General features: G+C 35.7%; 1 protein-coding gene across 5 annotated transcripts in view; it reads left to right on the forward strand.

Annotated features, from left to right (window-relative positions):
* prom1b (prominin 1 b) overlaps window positions 1-14572 on the forward strand; it is a 72627-nt gene that overhangs the window by 55608 nt on the left and 2447 nt on the right. For 3 of the 5 annotated variants that reach the window (XM_065254756.2, XM_065254761.2, XM_065254760.2), the window contains exons 5-24: window positions 967-1087; window positions 1189-1252; window positions 1346-1435; window positions 2665-2882; window positions 3347-3421; window positions 3515-3578; window positions 4975-5134; window positions 5547-5699; window positions 5805-5928; window positions 6666-6769; window positions 7002-7086; window positions 8408-8554; window positions 8923-8994; window positions 9386-9478; window positions 9590-9607; window positions 12247-12300; window positions 12777-12857; window positions 12961-13029; window positions 13120-13209; window positions 14060-14175. In XM_065254756.2, the coding sequence (XP_065110828.1) occupies window positions 967-1087; window positions 1189-1252; window positions 1346-1435; window positions 2665-2882; window positions 3347-3421; window positions 3515-3578; window positions 4975-5134; window positions 5547-5699; window positions 5805-5928; window positions 6666-6769; window positions 7002-7086; window positions 8408-8554; window positions 8923-8994; window positions 9386-9478; window positions 9590-9607; window positions 12247-12300; window positions 12777-12857; window positions 12961-13029; window positions 13120-13209; window positions 14060-14175 (1998 nt within the window). The remainder of the gene's footprint in view (window positions 1-966; window positions 1088-1188; window positions 1253-1345; window positions 1436-2664; window positions 2883-3346; window positions 3422-3514; window positions 3579-4974; window positions 5135-5546; window positions 5700-5804; window positions 5929-6665; window positions 6770-7001; window positions 7087-8407; window positions 8555-8922; window positions 8995-9385; window positions 9479-9589; window positions 9608-12246; window positions 12301-12776; window positions 12858-12960; window positions 13030-13119; window positions 13210-14059; window positions 14176-14572) is intronic. The other 2 variants (XM_065254759.2, XM_065254762.2) reach the window with 1 other exon arrangement.

Consider the following 14572-nt stretch of genomic DNA (forward strand, 5'->3'; position numbering starts at 1 on the left):
AGTAAAACAATAAAAATGGGTTGGGGGGTTACATTATTAAATAAATATATTTTATATTTTTTCCTACACGCTGGACACAATTGTTGGCACCCCTAGAAATTAGTATATTCCCATTGATAGGGTTGACTAGAAACATTAAGTTTTCTAGTTATGACTTCGTGTCTTGCAGGGGAATGAATATAAAGTAAATAACAAAAAGCCCAAATCCCCTTATTCATCACAGTGGGTAAATCCAAAGACTATGTTAAGCAAATATTGTTGAGATACACAAAGTAGAAAGTGGCTTCACTGTAAAATATACAGAGCATTTTTGTCAAATTAACATATATTTATGTTTATGATTATGTTAATAATTGTTTACATATTCATATATGTAAACAATTTCAACTTGATTTTATAAGTTATGTCAACTTTTTACAAGCCAAAACTTAAAGACAAAAAGTTTTTTTTAACTTCAAGCTGCAATTATTTAGAGATCAGCAACATTTTAAGGGTCTGGAGAAATTCTGTTCACTTGCCATGAATTTTTCAACCTCATCAGACATTATAAAAGTAGACTTTGAGCTTTTGTCCTTGCAAATGGAGGTAGCAAAAAATATTAAATGAAGGGAGGGCAATAATTGTGGCCAACATCTATTTAAGAAAAAAATGTTAATGATGTGATTTCCCCCCACTTTCAAATATTTTTTATCAATGTTTTATCAATACTTTTAAAATTAAAGCTCAAAAGGATAAAATAAAATAGATTTATTTTCACAGCTTTCCTTGTTCATATTTACCAAGGGTGCAATTATTTCTGTCTACAACTGTATGCACTGTATGACCACAGTACCACCGTGTGGTCGTCTGTTGCTACTGCAGATGTTGTTATCTCAGATGCGGTATATATGACCAGACATACATTAAATACAGTCCATAGGCATACGTGTCCATCAATTTACTTCTGTGTATCATCTGGTTTGACAGAGCGGGGGTGGCAGTCGCCTACACAGCAAACCAGAACATCACTTCTCAGATCAAGAGCACCAGACGTCTCATCAGCACCAACATAAGAGACCTGAAATCATTTGCCAACTACACACCAGCTGTAAGCAATTCACATAAAACTGCACATATACTCCACTTACTGTAACACACACACAAGCTAAATCTGATTTACCGTTGCTTCTTTAATCCTTTATTTTATAGCAAATAGACTATATTGCTGCACAGTACACAACAGCCAAGAACAAAGTGCTGTCAGACTTAGACCGTAAGTATTTTTTGTTTTTTTATACCACTGTTTTATATCAGCTATGCTGGAGCTGCATTTGATAATTAATTTATTTTTAATTTGGTGCATCAGATATTGGAACTCTCCTTGGTGGACGTGTTCATAACCAGCTGGAGAGAGAAGTCGTACCAGCATTAGATAATGCTCTTCGTATGACAGGAGGTACAAAAATGTCACCACACATACAGAATAGCCACAATTCATTGAGTCATAATAAAAATCAATAGAAATAATAGATCCATCCATGTTTTTCCTGGGTTCAATTGATCAAACAATGAAACAAAATAATAGCATACTTTTATATATTTCACATTTCTTTTGTTTCTCTCTCTCACTTTTTTCCTTTGCTCTCTTGTCCATGTACATGTATTTGAACACACATTAACACCAATATTCTATTTATAATTTGTTCATCTTTATTCCGAAAAGTTAAAGTGGAAGGTGCTATTAAAGGTAAAAGTCAGATCCCCCATATTCTGTGAGAATAGACATTGTGCTTGTTGTAAGTGCTGTTGTACTGCACAAAATAATTTTCTTAATCAGTATTTTCATCTTGTTTTTCAATAAAAATAACATCTCCTAAAGAAGATACAGTATATGTACTTGATAAGCCAAATTGTGCAAGATAATAAGACTAACTTAATACAAACAATATGGTCATATTAATGTTCATTTTTCTTATTCAATTAGCAAATTGTGTTTTGTTGTTTCAACATAAACCTAGGCAAAAATTAAGAGGTTTGTGCTTGAAACAAGAAAATACAGTTTGCCCATGGTTTTTATTTTGTATTATTTTTATTATCTCACACAATTTTTGAATGGGAAAAATACTAATTAAGATTATGAATTTTGCAGTATATTGTTTAATATATTGTTGATATCAGCAGTTGTGTGTATTGTTGTGTACTGTATTGACACACTGTGTGTACTTTGTGTGTGCCACAGAATATGTGTTTTATGCTAGAAAGATAACATGTGGTTCAACCTGACAGTTCTTCTGATGTACTTTAGATACAAGTCTTGGTATCATAAGGCAGAGAACAGAAATTTAAATGCTAGTGAAAACGTGCCAGGACAGATGTTCTTTTCCACCTCTTGTCATGGTTCTGAGATAGATATGGCTGTTTTGTGATCAGTTTTTTTGTTATGCTTTTAACACATTATGTGTCATTTTGGCACATTATGTGTCATTGTGTTGATTTTGTGTTAAAGTAGTGTTAAAAGTAACACAAAATGTGCTTTTCCAATAATAACACAGAGATACTGGGACAACGCATTTAGTGTGTTGTCCAAAATAACACTGACTGTGTTGTTTTTAACACATCCGTTCTAAGAGTGTACTGTTTATACCAGTTTATCATCTGCACATGAACATGCTATTTTGTGTACAGCCATGCGAGTGGCTAAGGAAGCACTGGAGACTGTGTCAACATCACTGGAGACCCTGCAGGAAGGTACCGGCAAACTCCAGAAGTCTCTTCAATCTGAACGCGCCTCTCTATCAAACACACTGAGTGACCCGGCCTGTTCCAATGGAGACGTAACACACACTTGCAACACCATCCGTGGAACCCTCGGTCAGCTTGCTCTCAGCGCAAACTTTCATGGGGTAACACTACTACACACGTACACCTATGGATTCTTGTACATGTGTGTTTAGAGTCTCAATAAGATGCCTTCTAAAGGCCCAGTTTATATTCTGTGAAAATATAACATTGATATCTTAAATATTGACTGAAGAACGCCATGTCAAAAATTTAAATAAATGATTAACTTCAAACTTTGATGCTCCTAATCTCAGGATTAGATTATGAGACTTTATCTATACTTGAAGAGTTTGGTTCCAAAATGCGATAAACGCCATTAAAAAAAATAGTTACCATCAAAATCAGTATTGTATTAGATCAGTATTAAAAGTGAATTCCAAATTTTACGCAAAATCCGATATCCGCCGTGTTAATGTGTCATCTTTTCTCAATCAGACGGTATTTTACATTTTTTGCTAACTCTAGTGAGAAATATGTGGAAGTACAATTTATTGATCAGTTGTGACTCCTGCGTTTTGTTCAACAGTTGTCAGATGTTGGGGCCCAGTTGGCTAATCTGGACGCTGTACTTCAAACAGATCTCAGCAATATTGTACAGAAGGTCAGATGAATCTGTCTACATCAGGCCCTTATTGTAAGTCCAGCATAATATATTGTCACTGTTTTCACTTCCTGCTTTCGTTGATCTCTTCAGGGCTACTCTTCCTTTAACGACACACCAAGGTTGGTCACCGAACAGACAAAAGAAATTGTGGCGGGTAAACTCTTAATTTAACTCATGTGTTGTTTTGTTTTCGATAACATTCTAGCTCTGTTCCATAACCTACTGCGTACATCAACATCCTAACTATCACAAAACCTTTTTTTTATGTGGAACCTTATTTGTGTGAGTGCCAAACACATGCAATTTTTTCCCACAAGATAGTCTTATTCTGTTCTTTCTTAATATGTTAATCTTTTTTTGTTTTGACAAACTATAAGAAACAAAAATCAATTGTAACCACTAAACTTTTTCTTCTGCTTTTCGATTCTTTATCTGTGCATGTGGAAACCTGTCTGTCTTTTAAAAAAATCCAGCTCTACCCAGTAAGTAATTGTGTCCCCTTATGTCCCATTAAGATTAAACCACAGAGGTACACTTTTAGACACGCTCATGTCATAATAAATATATGCATTTGCAAGACACTTTTAACCATGTCCATGTGTTCACTTTGCATGTTTTTCAGATCATTAAACACATTATAATATTAATCAAAGATAACACATGTAAACACAACATGCAGTTTTTTTATTATGAAAGGAAAGCAAAATCCATACCCACATGGCCCTGTGTGAAAAAGCCACACCCATCCACAAATGGCAAAACACAGAACAGTGGAGAACATTCCCAGGAGTGGCCGGCCGACCAAAATTACCCCAAGAGCACAGCAAGACTTGATTTGCTGTGATAAATGGAAATATGAATTCTGCTTTCTACAAAAAAATCCTTAAGAACAATGTCCGGCCATCTGTTTGTGACCTTAAGCTGAAGCGAGCTTGGGTTCTGGAGCAGGACAATGATCCAAAACATACCAGCAGGTCCACCTCTGAATGGCTAAAGAGAAACAAAATGAAGACTTTGGAGTGGCCTAGTCCTGAACTCAATCCTATTGCGATACTGTGGCATGACCTTAAAAAGGCGGTTCATGTTTGAAAACCCTCCAATGTGGCTGAATTACAACAATTCTGCAAAGATGAGAGGAACAAAATTCCTCCACAGCGCTGTAACAGACTCATTGCAAGTTATCGCAGCAAGCACTTTTTCACACTGGGCCATGAGTGTTTGGATTTTGTTTTCCATTCAATAAAAACCCTTCATTTAAATCGGCATATTGTTTTATCTTTGATTAATATTTAAATTTGTGTTATGATCTGAAATATTACAGAGTCACAAATATGAAAAAAAATCAGGAAGGGGCCAACACTTTATCACACCACTGTATATGAATGCTATTAAATCAAATATTTTTTGTAATTTTAAAGATTTCTAAAGATATTTATTATGTATATACAGTAGACTTTTTTGTTTGAAACTAGTTTATTTTAATGGAATACATTACTCTAAACTCTATAAACTTACTATTTTCTCTCTTCTTTTTTGCTCCTCTTTTAAAGAAGTTAAAGGTCTGCTGGATAAAGCAGGTGTAGAGATCATTGGTTTCACAAAAAACATCCCTGTGGAACCAGCAGTTGACAACTTCACAAAGTTCCTGACAGACAGTCAGAAGAAAATTGAAGCATTCTACCCTCAGATTGACCAGATAGACTTCTACAGGTACATATTCATTATATATTCCACTAATACAGCATAGGATACAAGTATAGATTAATATGTGTCATTGTTTTCATAAAATCATCCTACATGATTTCAAGAACATTCTGTGAAAATATAACCTAGATATCTTTAAAAGTGCCAAAGAATGTAAAAGTGTATTTATCTAGGCATAGATCAATAATAAGCAGGAGCAGAGAGTGGGACCAAAAAATCTACCAGGGAAATTCGTAGACCACCGGCCCTAAAAAAAATACTACTACCGTCATAGAACAATAGTGACACATAGTACTAAAGTGTTTTACTCAGATTAACAAAATGTAAGATTGCTGCGCTATCCTGTCCGGATACAACACATTTAAATATGCTTTTACCTTTGCTCCATATGTTTATCTCTTTGTTCTTCTCTCTGTAGATGGATTGGGTGTGTTGTGATTTGCTGTATGGTCGTACTGATTTTGGCATTTAATTTCCTGGGTCTGCTTTGTGGATCGTGTGGCTATGATAAAAATGCCACACCAACCACACGTGGCTGTCTGTCCAACACTGGAGGAAACCTACTAATGGCGTGAGTAATCAAACAATGTCACAAAAAAACATATAATGTTAACACTAAATTATTAAGAAGAAAGAGTTTGTTGCTAATATTTATTTTCTTTTTGGTGGTGGTCAGTTCTGTCGGCTTTAGCTTCATCTTTTCCTGGTTGCTCATGGGAGTTGTAGTCACCACGTTTGTTGCCGGGGGAAACGTAGAGAAGCTTGTGTGTGAGCCACTGGCTAACAGACAGCTGTTTAAGGTACATACTGTATAGTTCATTTATCAAATTGATTTAATTTCATATATTAATGTGACAATCTGTACACATTTTAACTCTTTCCCCGCCATTGACGAGTTATCTCATAATTTAAGAGAAAACATTTGCATAAAAAACGTGCTTCTGAATAATTTTTATGTTAATGTGCAATACCGCACTTACCCAATTTATAAAAAAACTGAAGCCTTAACGTTATTTACTAATTTTAAACTCTATGTATGTTTTGATAACCGTTCCGAATCTTATCTGTAACAAAATTAATTCCCAAAAATTCAATTATTTCAGCTTTTTGCTAAAACATTTGTAGTTTTAAAGAAAAATACCTATATTTAAGAGTTTATAAACAGAGAAAAAAATATAGATAGGATGAAAATTTTTTTTTCCCCGTTTGGTTGTTTGAAAGCAGAGGGTCTGTTCTTTTATATTTGATATATTTGTATGTTTATGTATTTTGAGAAGAAAATTTTCTGTGGCGGGCAACTTTTCAAAAAAATGGCTCGCGGGGAATGAGTCAAAGTGAATACACTTTACATTTACATTCATTCATTTGACACGGCTCACTTAAGCAACTTATAGTACATTCAATCTAACCATTTATAGGTATGTGTGTCCTGGGATCGAACCTATAAACCTATGCTCTATACAAATAAGCTTCAGGAACATTTCATTTCCAGTGTGTTCATTAAAATGGAATCATCATTTTATGTAATGCTTTACAGATCATCGACACACCATATATGGTACATCCTGAGAAAAAGAACTTTCTTCCTGGCATGCTGTTTCAAAATCCAAACATTGACCTCACTCCCGGTGATATGTACAGGTAATACAGTATACATGCGTTTCTTTGGATATATGATGTAAGGGCAAATTCTCAAAAATACCATATGGTTTAGGATAAGTAATAAGAGTTTCCACAAACTCTGTGTCGCTAGCACTATGCTTTACCAGTTGAGCTATAGCAGGTGCTTTTCCTTCATTAGACAAGTATTTATTCACAGTATCCGTTTTTTTTTTTATTAGAAAATTTACTTCTCTCTCTTTCTCTCTCATAGAGATTGCTATGAGAATAATGGCTTATATTCAGCTTTACAACTGGAGACCAATTTCAACTTCAACAGGTTTCTCAATGTCACAGTGGTGTGTTATCATTCATTTGATTATAAATTGTATTTGGCTGTCAATTTAAAGGGGTTGTGACATGTCTTTTTATTATGTTCCCTAAAGTGTCCTTATAATATTATCACTTATTTTTGCTAAAAAATTATGTATTCCCTGCATTCAACCTGGCTCAGTGTCCCGCCCACTTTTATGCTTTACAGCCAACATGCTGCTGCTAGTCTGCTACTACCGCAAATTCAGTACAAAGACATCTGACATGTTTTCTAGCATTTTTTATCATACCCTTAATGGATTTTGCCAGCAAAGGAGTGGTTTTTTTAATGGCCTGAGGCCATTATTTGATGAATTTATATAATATATGCTGAGAGCTTTCTGTTAATATCATATTCATTTTTTGCCAGAGGTGGCGTTTAGCGTTTTTGGCATTTGAGCTCCTCAATTATCAGATCTCTCGCTTTCGTCTTGTGCAATGTAATTTAAAATTCATTGATGAGGAACGTGTTATTAGTGGTTGCAAAATAGCATTTAAATGTAATACGTTACTGTAAGGATGGCTCAGAGATACTGGGATCTATTTTGCTGTGTTTATTAAAACAAACCAATCTGGCAAACAAATCCAAGACGTGAGGCAAGAGAGTAAACAGTATACAGGCAGGTAGGTCAAACACAATAGGCAGTCCAATCCAGGCAAACAAAGTACAGGGAGAATCCGAAAGGCAGTAAACAGATAAACAGGCAAATGGTCTTAACAACAGGCAGTCAGAATAACACTCAGATAAACGCTCGGTATGCAGGGATTAGCTGGCAATACTTCGCGCTAGACCAAGGCTAGCTAGGGCTTCAGTAGGGCAAAACCGGAAATGAGCAGAGAAGCAGAGGGCGGCGTCAAGTCAGTACTCCGGCGAGAGCTCCCTCTGGTGGCACGGCGGTATGGACGTTACAGTTACTTACAGTACAGTTTGCTGGAACCTTGTTTAGTCCAAAACAGTTGGCATATAGGTCAGCGCTGATATGAAAGAACATCCGTTAAAAATAAACAATACGTTTCACTCAAGCCTTGCAAAGATGCTCGTTTTCCAAAGCCCGAAACAGCACAATATTTGTCTGACATGGAGGCTGCAGCATGATTACATTAATGCTTGTGTTATTGATAAGGACATCCTTTTGTACTATGAAACTTGCAGGATGTATTAACGATACCAAGACCTGCTGTATGTCAATAGATCAAGGCAAATTTGATTCCTAATGTCATGACCCCTTTAACACATTTAATGTTATGTCAACATACCAAGCTTGACCTCAGCATTAATTTTACTGTGCATTTGCGATTTGTCAACAGTATAGCCAAGAACTGGACAAAATATTTAACAGTGTGAATGTGGATCTCGAGGGAATAGTTCTCCTGGACCAGGAGGGCAAAGATAACCTCATTGACTTTGCCAACACGGGCATTGGGCAAATCAACTATCAGGTTTATCTATCAGAGGTATCTCACACAACACTAGTGTCAGTTACAAACACACAAGCACTTTCACTTAAAGGGACAGTACAATTTAAAAAAATGTAAATGTTGTTATAGGTCCAATATGATTTATGGCATGTGTAACACAAATATGTTTTTGAAGAATGTTTTACCTGCTTTTTAATTCATATTCCTAACCTATAATCAGTGAGGTCCATTAAAGGACATACTCTTATTGGTTCTTCTTTTGTCATGACAAACAACAGCCAATGAGAGCTAAATCATTATTTAAATAAAATACTGTTGTCTTCCATAGAAGTAATGGTATGAGAATTACACATTTATTTTTTGGGTGAACCCCTTTCTATAAACGTGTGTGGTTTGTTTGGTAGGTGAATAAAGCAACAACAGTTGTGGATCTTCTGTCCTACGCCAATGAACTTGAGGCTCAAGCAGACCGACTGGTGAGTCAAATACAGGATGTAAATTAAATACTAACACTAAATGGTTGCATTATGATATCTGAAGTAAAGTTTCCAATGAGCATTCAACTTCAAAGTCTTAGTGTGTATAAGTTCATTACGTTGAATATTATTTACTCTGCATTAAAATTCATGCATGCTTTACATCAGTTAACACATAGATGTCAGTTATCGGAACATTTTTGGTGGTCTCCCCTCCAGTGTAGAGGGCACAAGCAATGCATTCATAAGTAAAACACACATTTACAGGAAACACAGTGTGTGTGTGCATGTACGTGATTTGAGCATAATATGTTGGTCTCAGACATTTCAGCATTTTGTGTGTCATTTTAAGAGATTATTAATCATAATATTTCATCTTTACCTTTTCTAGCCACGCGGTGCCCTTGAGAATGCACTGAAGGGTCATGCCAGCAGCATTAGACAAATCCACAAAGAACAAGTTGTGCCAATGGAGCAAGCCATGGTAAAACACACACACACGCACGCACGCACTATATCAACTATAACACTAACTGTTCAGCTTTTCCTTACTCTTCCATTAATCTCTGTCTTTACTTTTTTAATTGGACCAAAGAAATTTGTGAAAGCAAGGGTAAGATGGTAGTTCATATTTTGTGTGTTTTGTTCCAGTAAATTTGGAATAACATTTAGTGATTCTTTTAATGTTTATGTTGGCAAGTACATTTTTTTTGTCTTATTGTGTTTGTGTTGTGCGATTGGTCAGGTGTTTTGTTGTGCAGTAGCATTTATATGCCTCTCTGAAATCCAGGCTGAAGTCTCAATCTAATGATGAGATTAGGAGCATCAAAGTATTTTTTTTAATAGCCTTATTCAATCAATATTAACTCTTTCGCCGCCATTGACGAGATAACTCGTCAATTAAGAGAAAACGCTTCCTTGCCAATGGCTTTCCACAATACTGCTATTATCCACCAGGTGGCACACTTCCGCAACTTATACAACCCGGAAGTAGCGCCTCACCTGAAAGAGAAAGAACTCTGTTGCTGCGTCCGAAACCGCCTACTACATACTATATAGTACGCGAAAAGCAGTAGGCGAGGCGAGTAGTATGTCCGAATACATAGTATTCGAAAAACAGTATGCGAAAAGTACCCGGATGACCTACTACTTCCGGTTAGATTTTGCAGTGTGCATACGATGGACGCTTTACTATCCCATGATGCCCCGGACGAGGAGTTATCCAACGAAGAAGAAGAGGCACGCGGCTGTTTTCGCGCTGAAATGACATGACGTGATGTCGACGTATGTCACGTGATGTAGCAACATGGCGGATGTAGTACGTCCGAATCTCATTCATACTACCAGGATTCATACTGTACAGTGCCTACTGTTTTAATGCCAAGTAAGTAGGTACTTCATCTTATTCAGTACCTACTATACAGTATGCGGTTTCGGACGCAGCCCGTGTATGTTTTAAAGATCGCTCTGCATCTGATCTCTATCAAAAGTATTTCACAAAAATTGAATTATCTCAGCTTTTTGCTCAAAAATGGGTGTTTTTGAACAAACCTACCCAAATTTGAGAGGTGATAAAAAGATAACTAATGAAGGTAGGATAAAATTTTTTTTTTTTGAAAGTAGAGGGTCTGTTTTTCATTTAATATATTGTTTGTTTATATATTTAAAGAGGAACATTTTCTGGAAGGCATTAAACTTTTGTGAAAATCATGAAAAATGCTGTTGCTGGCTGGCAACTTTTTTAAAAAATGCTGGCGGGGAAATAGTTAAAGATATCAAGGTTATATTTTCACCCCCCCCCCCAAAAAAGACTTAAGCTAGGTTTTAACAGGCAGGGTCACAAATAGGGATGTTACAATGATTAAATATTGTCTCATCGCGATTGTTTGACCTCATCGCAATGATTTCAGATCACCGCAATAATTGCACATCTTTCTAAAAAAACACAAGGGGGAGCTGCAGCACCTGTATAAACGAGACAGTATCAGACGGCGCTCCTTAACTGACAGCGTATGGCTATACATTGTAGTGCTGTGATGGATCGCAGTTAATCCGTGATCCGTACGGATCAGGACCCACGGTTCGGCTCGCATGCGATTCGCGGATAAATGCAAATTTAAATAAAAAAAGTTTATCATTTGCACGTGTTTCTAAGGCTTGCAAATGTTAACATTCAAGTGATTTAAAACAATTTAACCACAAAAAGGCGCTAAGTGAGTAGATTTCTGTATGCATATGCGGTTAAATGTGTCCGGTCCAGCTCCAGTCAGATCATCCTTTCAAAGATCAGAACTCCTCATGAGTAAACTGGGAGTTGCGCTACTGTGTCTCATACTGTAGTCCATTAACATACATTTGCTGAATAGAGCAATGAAAAACAACGTAACATTTTTATGTGAAGCAAAGCTACAGTTTATGCTGCATCTTCTTCCTGAAGTGCAGTTTGGAATTCGCCCTCTGCCTGTGTGTGTGCACGCGTTTAAGTGCCCTCAGTAGTGCATATACATATACTTCAAGAAAGTAAGCCAACATAAATTCTTTCTGTTCTTGACAGCTTTTTCTAATAAAAAACATTTGTTTATGTCTTAAGTGAATTATAAAGTCCAAAACCATTCTGCGCTTATTTGGTCTTAAAGAGACAGTAACCCTTTATTAACGTACTGTGTCATTAATGTTAATCAAACAACCCAAGATAAAGAGAAAATCACTTCTCTGGCTCTAAATAATAATAATAATAATATTTCAATTGTACAAAAAAAGAAAGTGTTATTATTCATTTAATTCGATTTCTGTACCTAATGCTAATTTTAGACCTACCTTAATGTGCAACTTTGCAAGTTTATTTTGCTTGTACTTTTATTTTCAGTTATTTTTGTGTTTATTTCTTATGGAGATTTTTTTCTTTTTTGAAAGGTTTATTCATTAAAGAATTACTTTTAAATATGTGTATTAATATTTACTGCAAGGTAAACCTTGCAAACGATTTAATTTAAATAATCTTAAAATTATTTCATGAACAAACTAAATTATGCAAAATTAAATGTCAAAGCAATAAAACAATTAATCGTCATTGTGAAACAAAAAACCCAAACAGTCAATTAATCATCACAATTTATGAGGCAATTAACCGCCAGCTTAATTTCATAATTGTGACAGCCCTAGTCACAAGTTTTTTTAAAATACGAATCTTTTGAGGCATTTTTGAGTGTCTGTTTACAGTATATTTACATCATGTGTTTGCTTGTCTTGTAGAGCTCTCTAAGTCAGAGCATCAGACTGCTCCAGACATCATCAACAGATCTGCCTGTAAGTCCAATGTGCTCAACCATTTAAATACTTAAGTATTTAAAAGTAATTGGGATGCCCCCTTCTAATAAAAAAGTGGTACTACTTTAGCAATTTCTGTAAGCACAAATCTTAATGCTACAGCATATGATATTCTGTGTGCTTCAAGCTTTATACCAACAGTTTGGTCAGGGCCCTTTTTCATTCCAACATTACAATGCCCCTATGTATAAAGCCAGGTTCAAAAAGAAATGACTGATTCAGTGTAGTGTAAAAAAAAACTTGACTGGTCTGCCCAAAGCCCAGACCTGAACTCAGCTGAACACCTTTGGTATGACTTGCAGGCTTTGAGCCAAACACTCATTACCCAAACTCATCAATGACTTGTACACAGGGGTACAGTCATTTTGGAACAGAAATAGGCCCTTCAAAGATGGAAATAACTTTAGATCAACTTTTGTCTATAAGTGGTATGCGCATCACATTATGTTTTCTAGACTAAAGTGAATAATGTACTCAATGCCATTGAGGCTGCAGAGTATCTCATCTCCAACAATGCCTCACATGTGGTCAAACAGGTATATTTATTTTATTCATTTATTCATCTCTCAAACCATATCTACAAACATTTTGATAGCTTTGTTAATAGCTTAATATTTGATGTCTTTTTCTTTTTCACAGGAGACTAATAAATTCATAAAAAACATTATGGGCTATTTTATACAATACACTGACTGGGTCAAGCATTCTGTGAGTATTATGAGATAAAGTCTAGCATTTTCATGTTGTCTTAAACATGTACTGTATGGTGAAGATTCATATTTGTCTCTATATGTGCAGCTGGAGATGGAAGTTGCCCAATGCAAACCCATCGCAAACATAGTTGACACGCTGGAGATCGTAGCCTGCAGCTTCATTGTTGACTCAGTGGTAAAGTTATTTAAGCTTAAGTACAGTATGTCTCTGCAAAGCAGGCCAATCCATTTAACACAGAGATTTATCACACCAAGACAACAAGATAACAGTGACAGCATGAAGACACAATAACACTGATCATTAAACATCCACATTAATGGCAGAAACATCAACAGCTATTTTATGGTTGATAATTTTTAAAATATGAACACATGCTGGGTTAAAAATGACCCAATGTTGGGTTGTTGTTATGCAACCATGGGTTATAATAACCCAGCATTAGGCCAATTTTAACCAAGCGGTGTTTTCTGTCCAATAGTTACCCAGTATGGGTTAAAAATATCCCAAAGTGCAGTTTATAAGAATGTGTGAATTTATGAAGAGCTATGAATTAAGACTAGAGATTAGTCTCTGCCCCATGTAGGTTTCTAAGTAAGGGATAATGTAGATGCAGCAGGTTGTTGTCGCAGAAATAAACCCAGACAGTGGGGTTTTGTATCATACTAAGGGGCTTATTCCACGATAACAACCCACAACATATAAATTTCTTTGAAATTAGGATTTAATTGTATTTAGGTTTAAGAGATCCTGCAGTTTCCTGCTATTGCTCAAGTGGAAGGGGAGTTTCCCTAAAAACTTGACACATCAGTTTACATTTTTATACAGTTTTTAATGCTACATACAAATTTCCTGTATTATCTGGATGTATTCTATTAAAGAGACTGAGAAACAATTATATATGATCACTATAACATTGCAAAAACAACAAATCTAGACTTTTGCACATTATTGTAAGAATAGAGGATTATTTGTTAATTTTGAACTGTCATGTATAGTAATGGGTTTCCTTGCATGTGTGTTTTAGAACACATTCTGGTTTGGACTGGGAGGATGCTGTCTGTTTCTCATCCTCAGCATCATTATTTGTGTAAAACTGGCCAAATTCTACCGCAGGATGGACACTGAGGACGTCTATGATGAGTGAGTGGGCAAATACTTAATTCAAGCAGATCAAGGTTTTTCCTGAAAGGCCACAAATTCAGAAATGCAAAACAGCAAATAAGGTAATCTTTTCAATAAGGTAACAGAAACATACATCTTGTCAAACAGCAGGGTAACTTCACTGCACAGCTGTTTGGTACAGCCACACTCATTCTCATTGTGCAAGTCCTTTACATCTCTTATATTCTTCTGATTTCTATATTTCATGAATTTATTCATTCCAGTTCAACAATACATGACCTGTCACTGACACTTATACCGTATCACTTCATTTCTCTTATATTTTCATTACTGCATTCAATCTTTCATTTATTTATTTTTCTTATTACTACATATCACATTTATGTCACATGTCATGTTCTCATGTTACAAAGAA

Source organism: Paramisgurnus dabryanus, chromosome 4 (assembly GCF_030506205.2).
Source record: "Paramisgurnus dabryanus chromosome 4, PD_genome_1.1, whole genome shotgun sequence".
NCBI lineage: Eukaryota > Metazoa > Chordata > Actinopteri > Cypriniformes > Cobitidae > Paramisgurnus > Paramisgurnus dabryanus.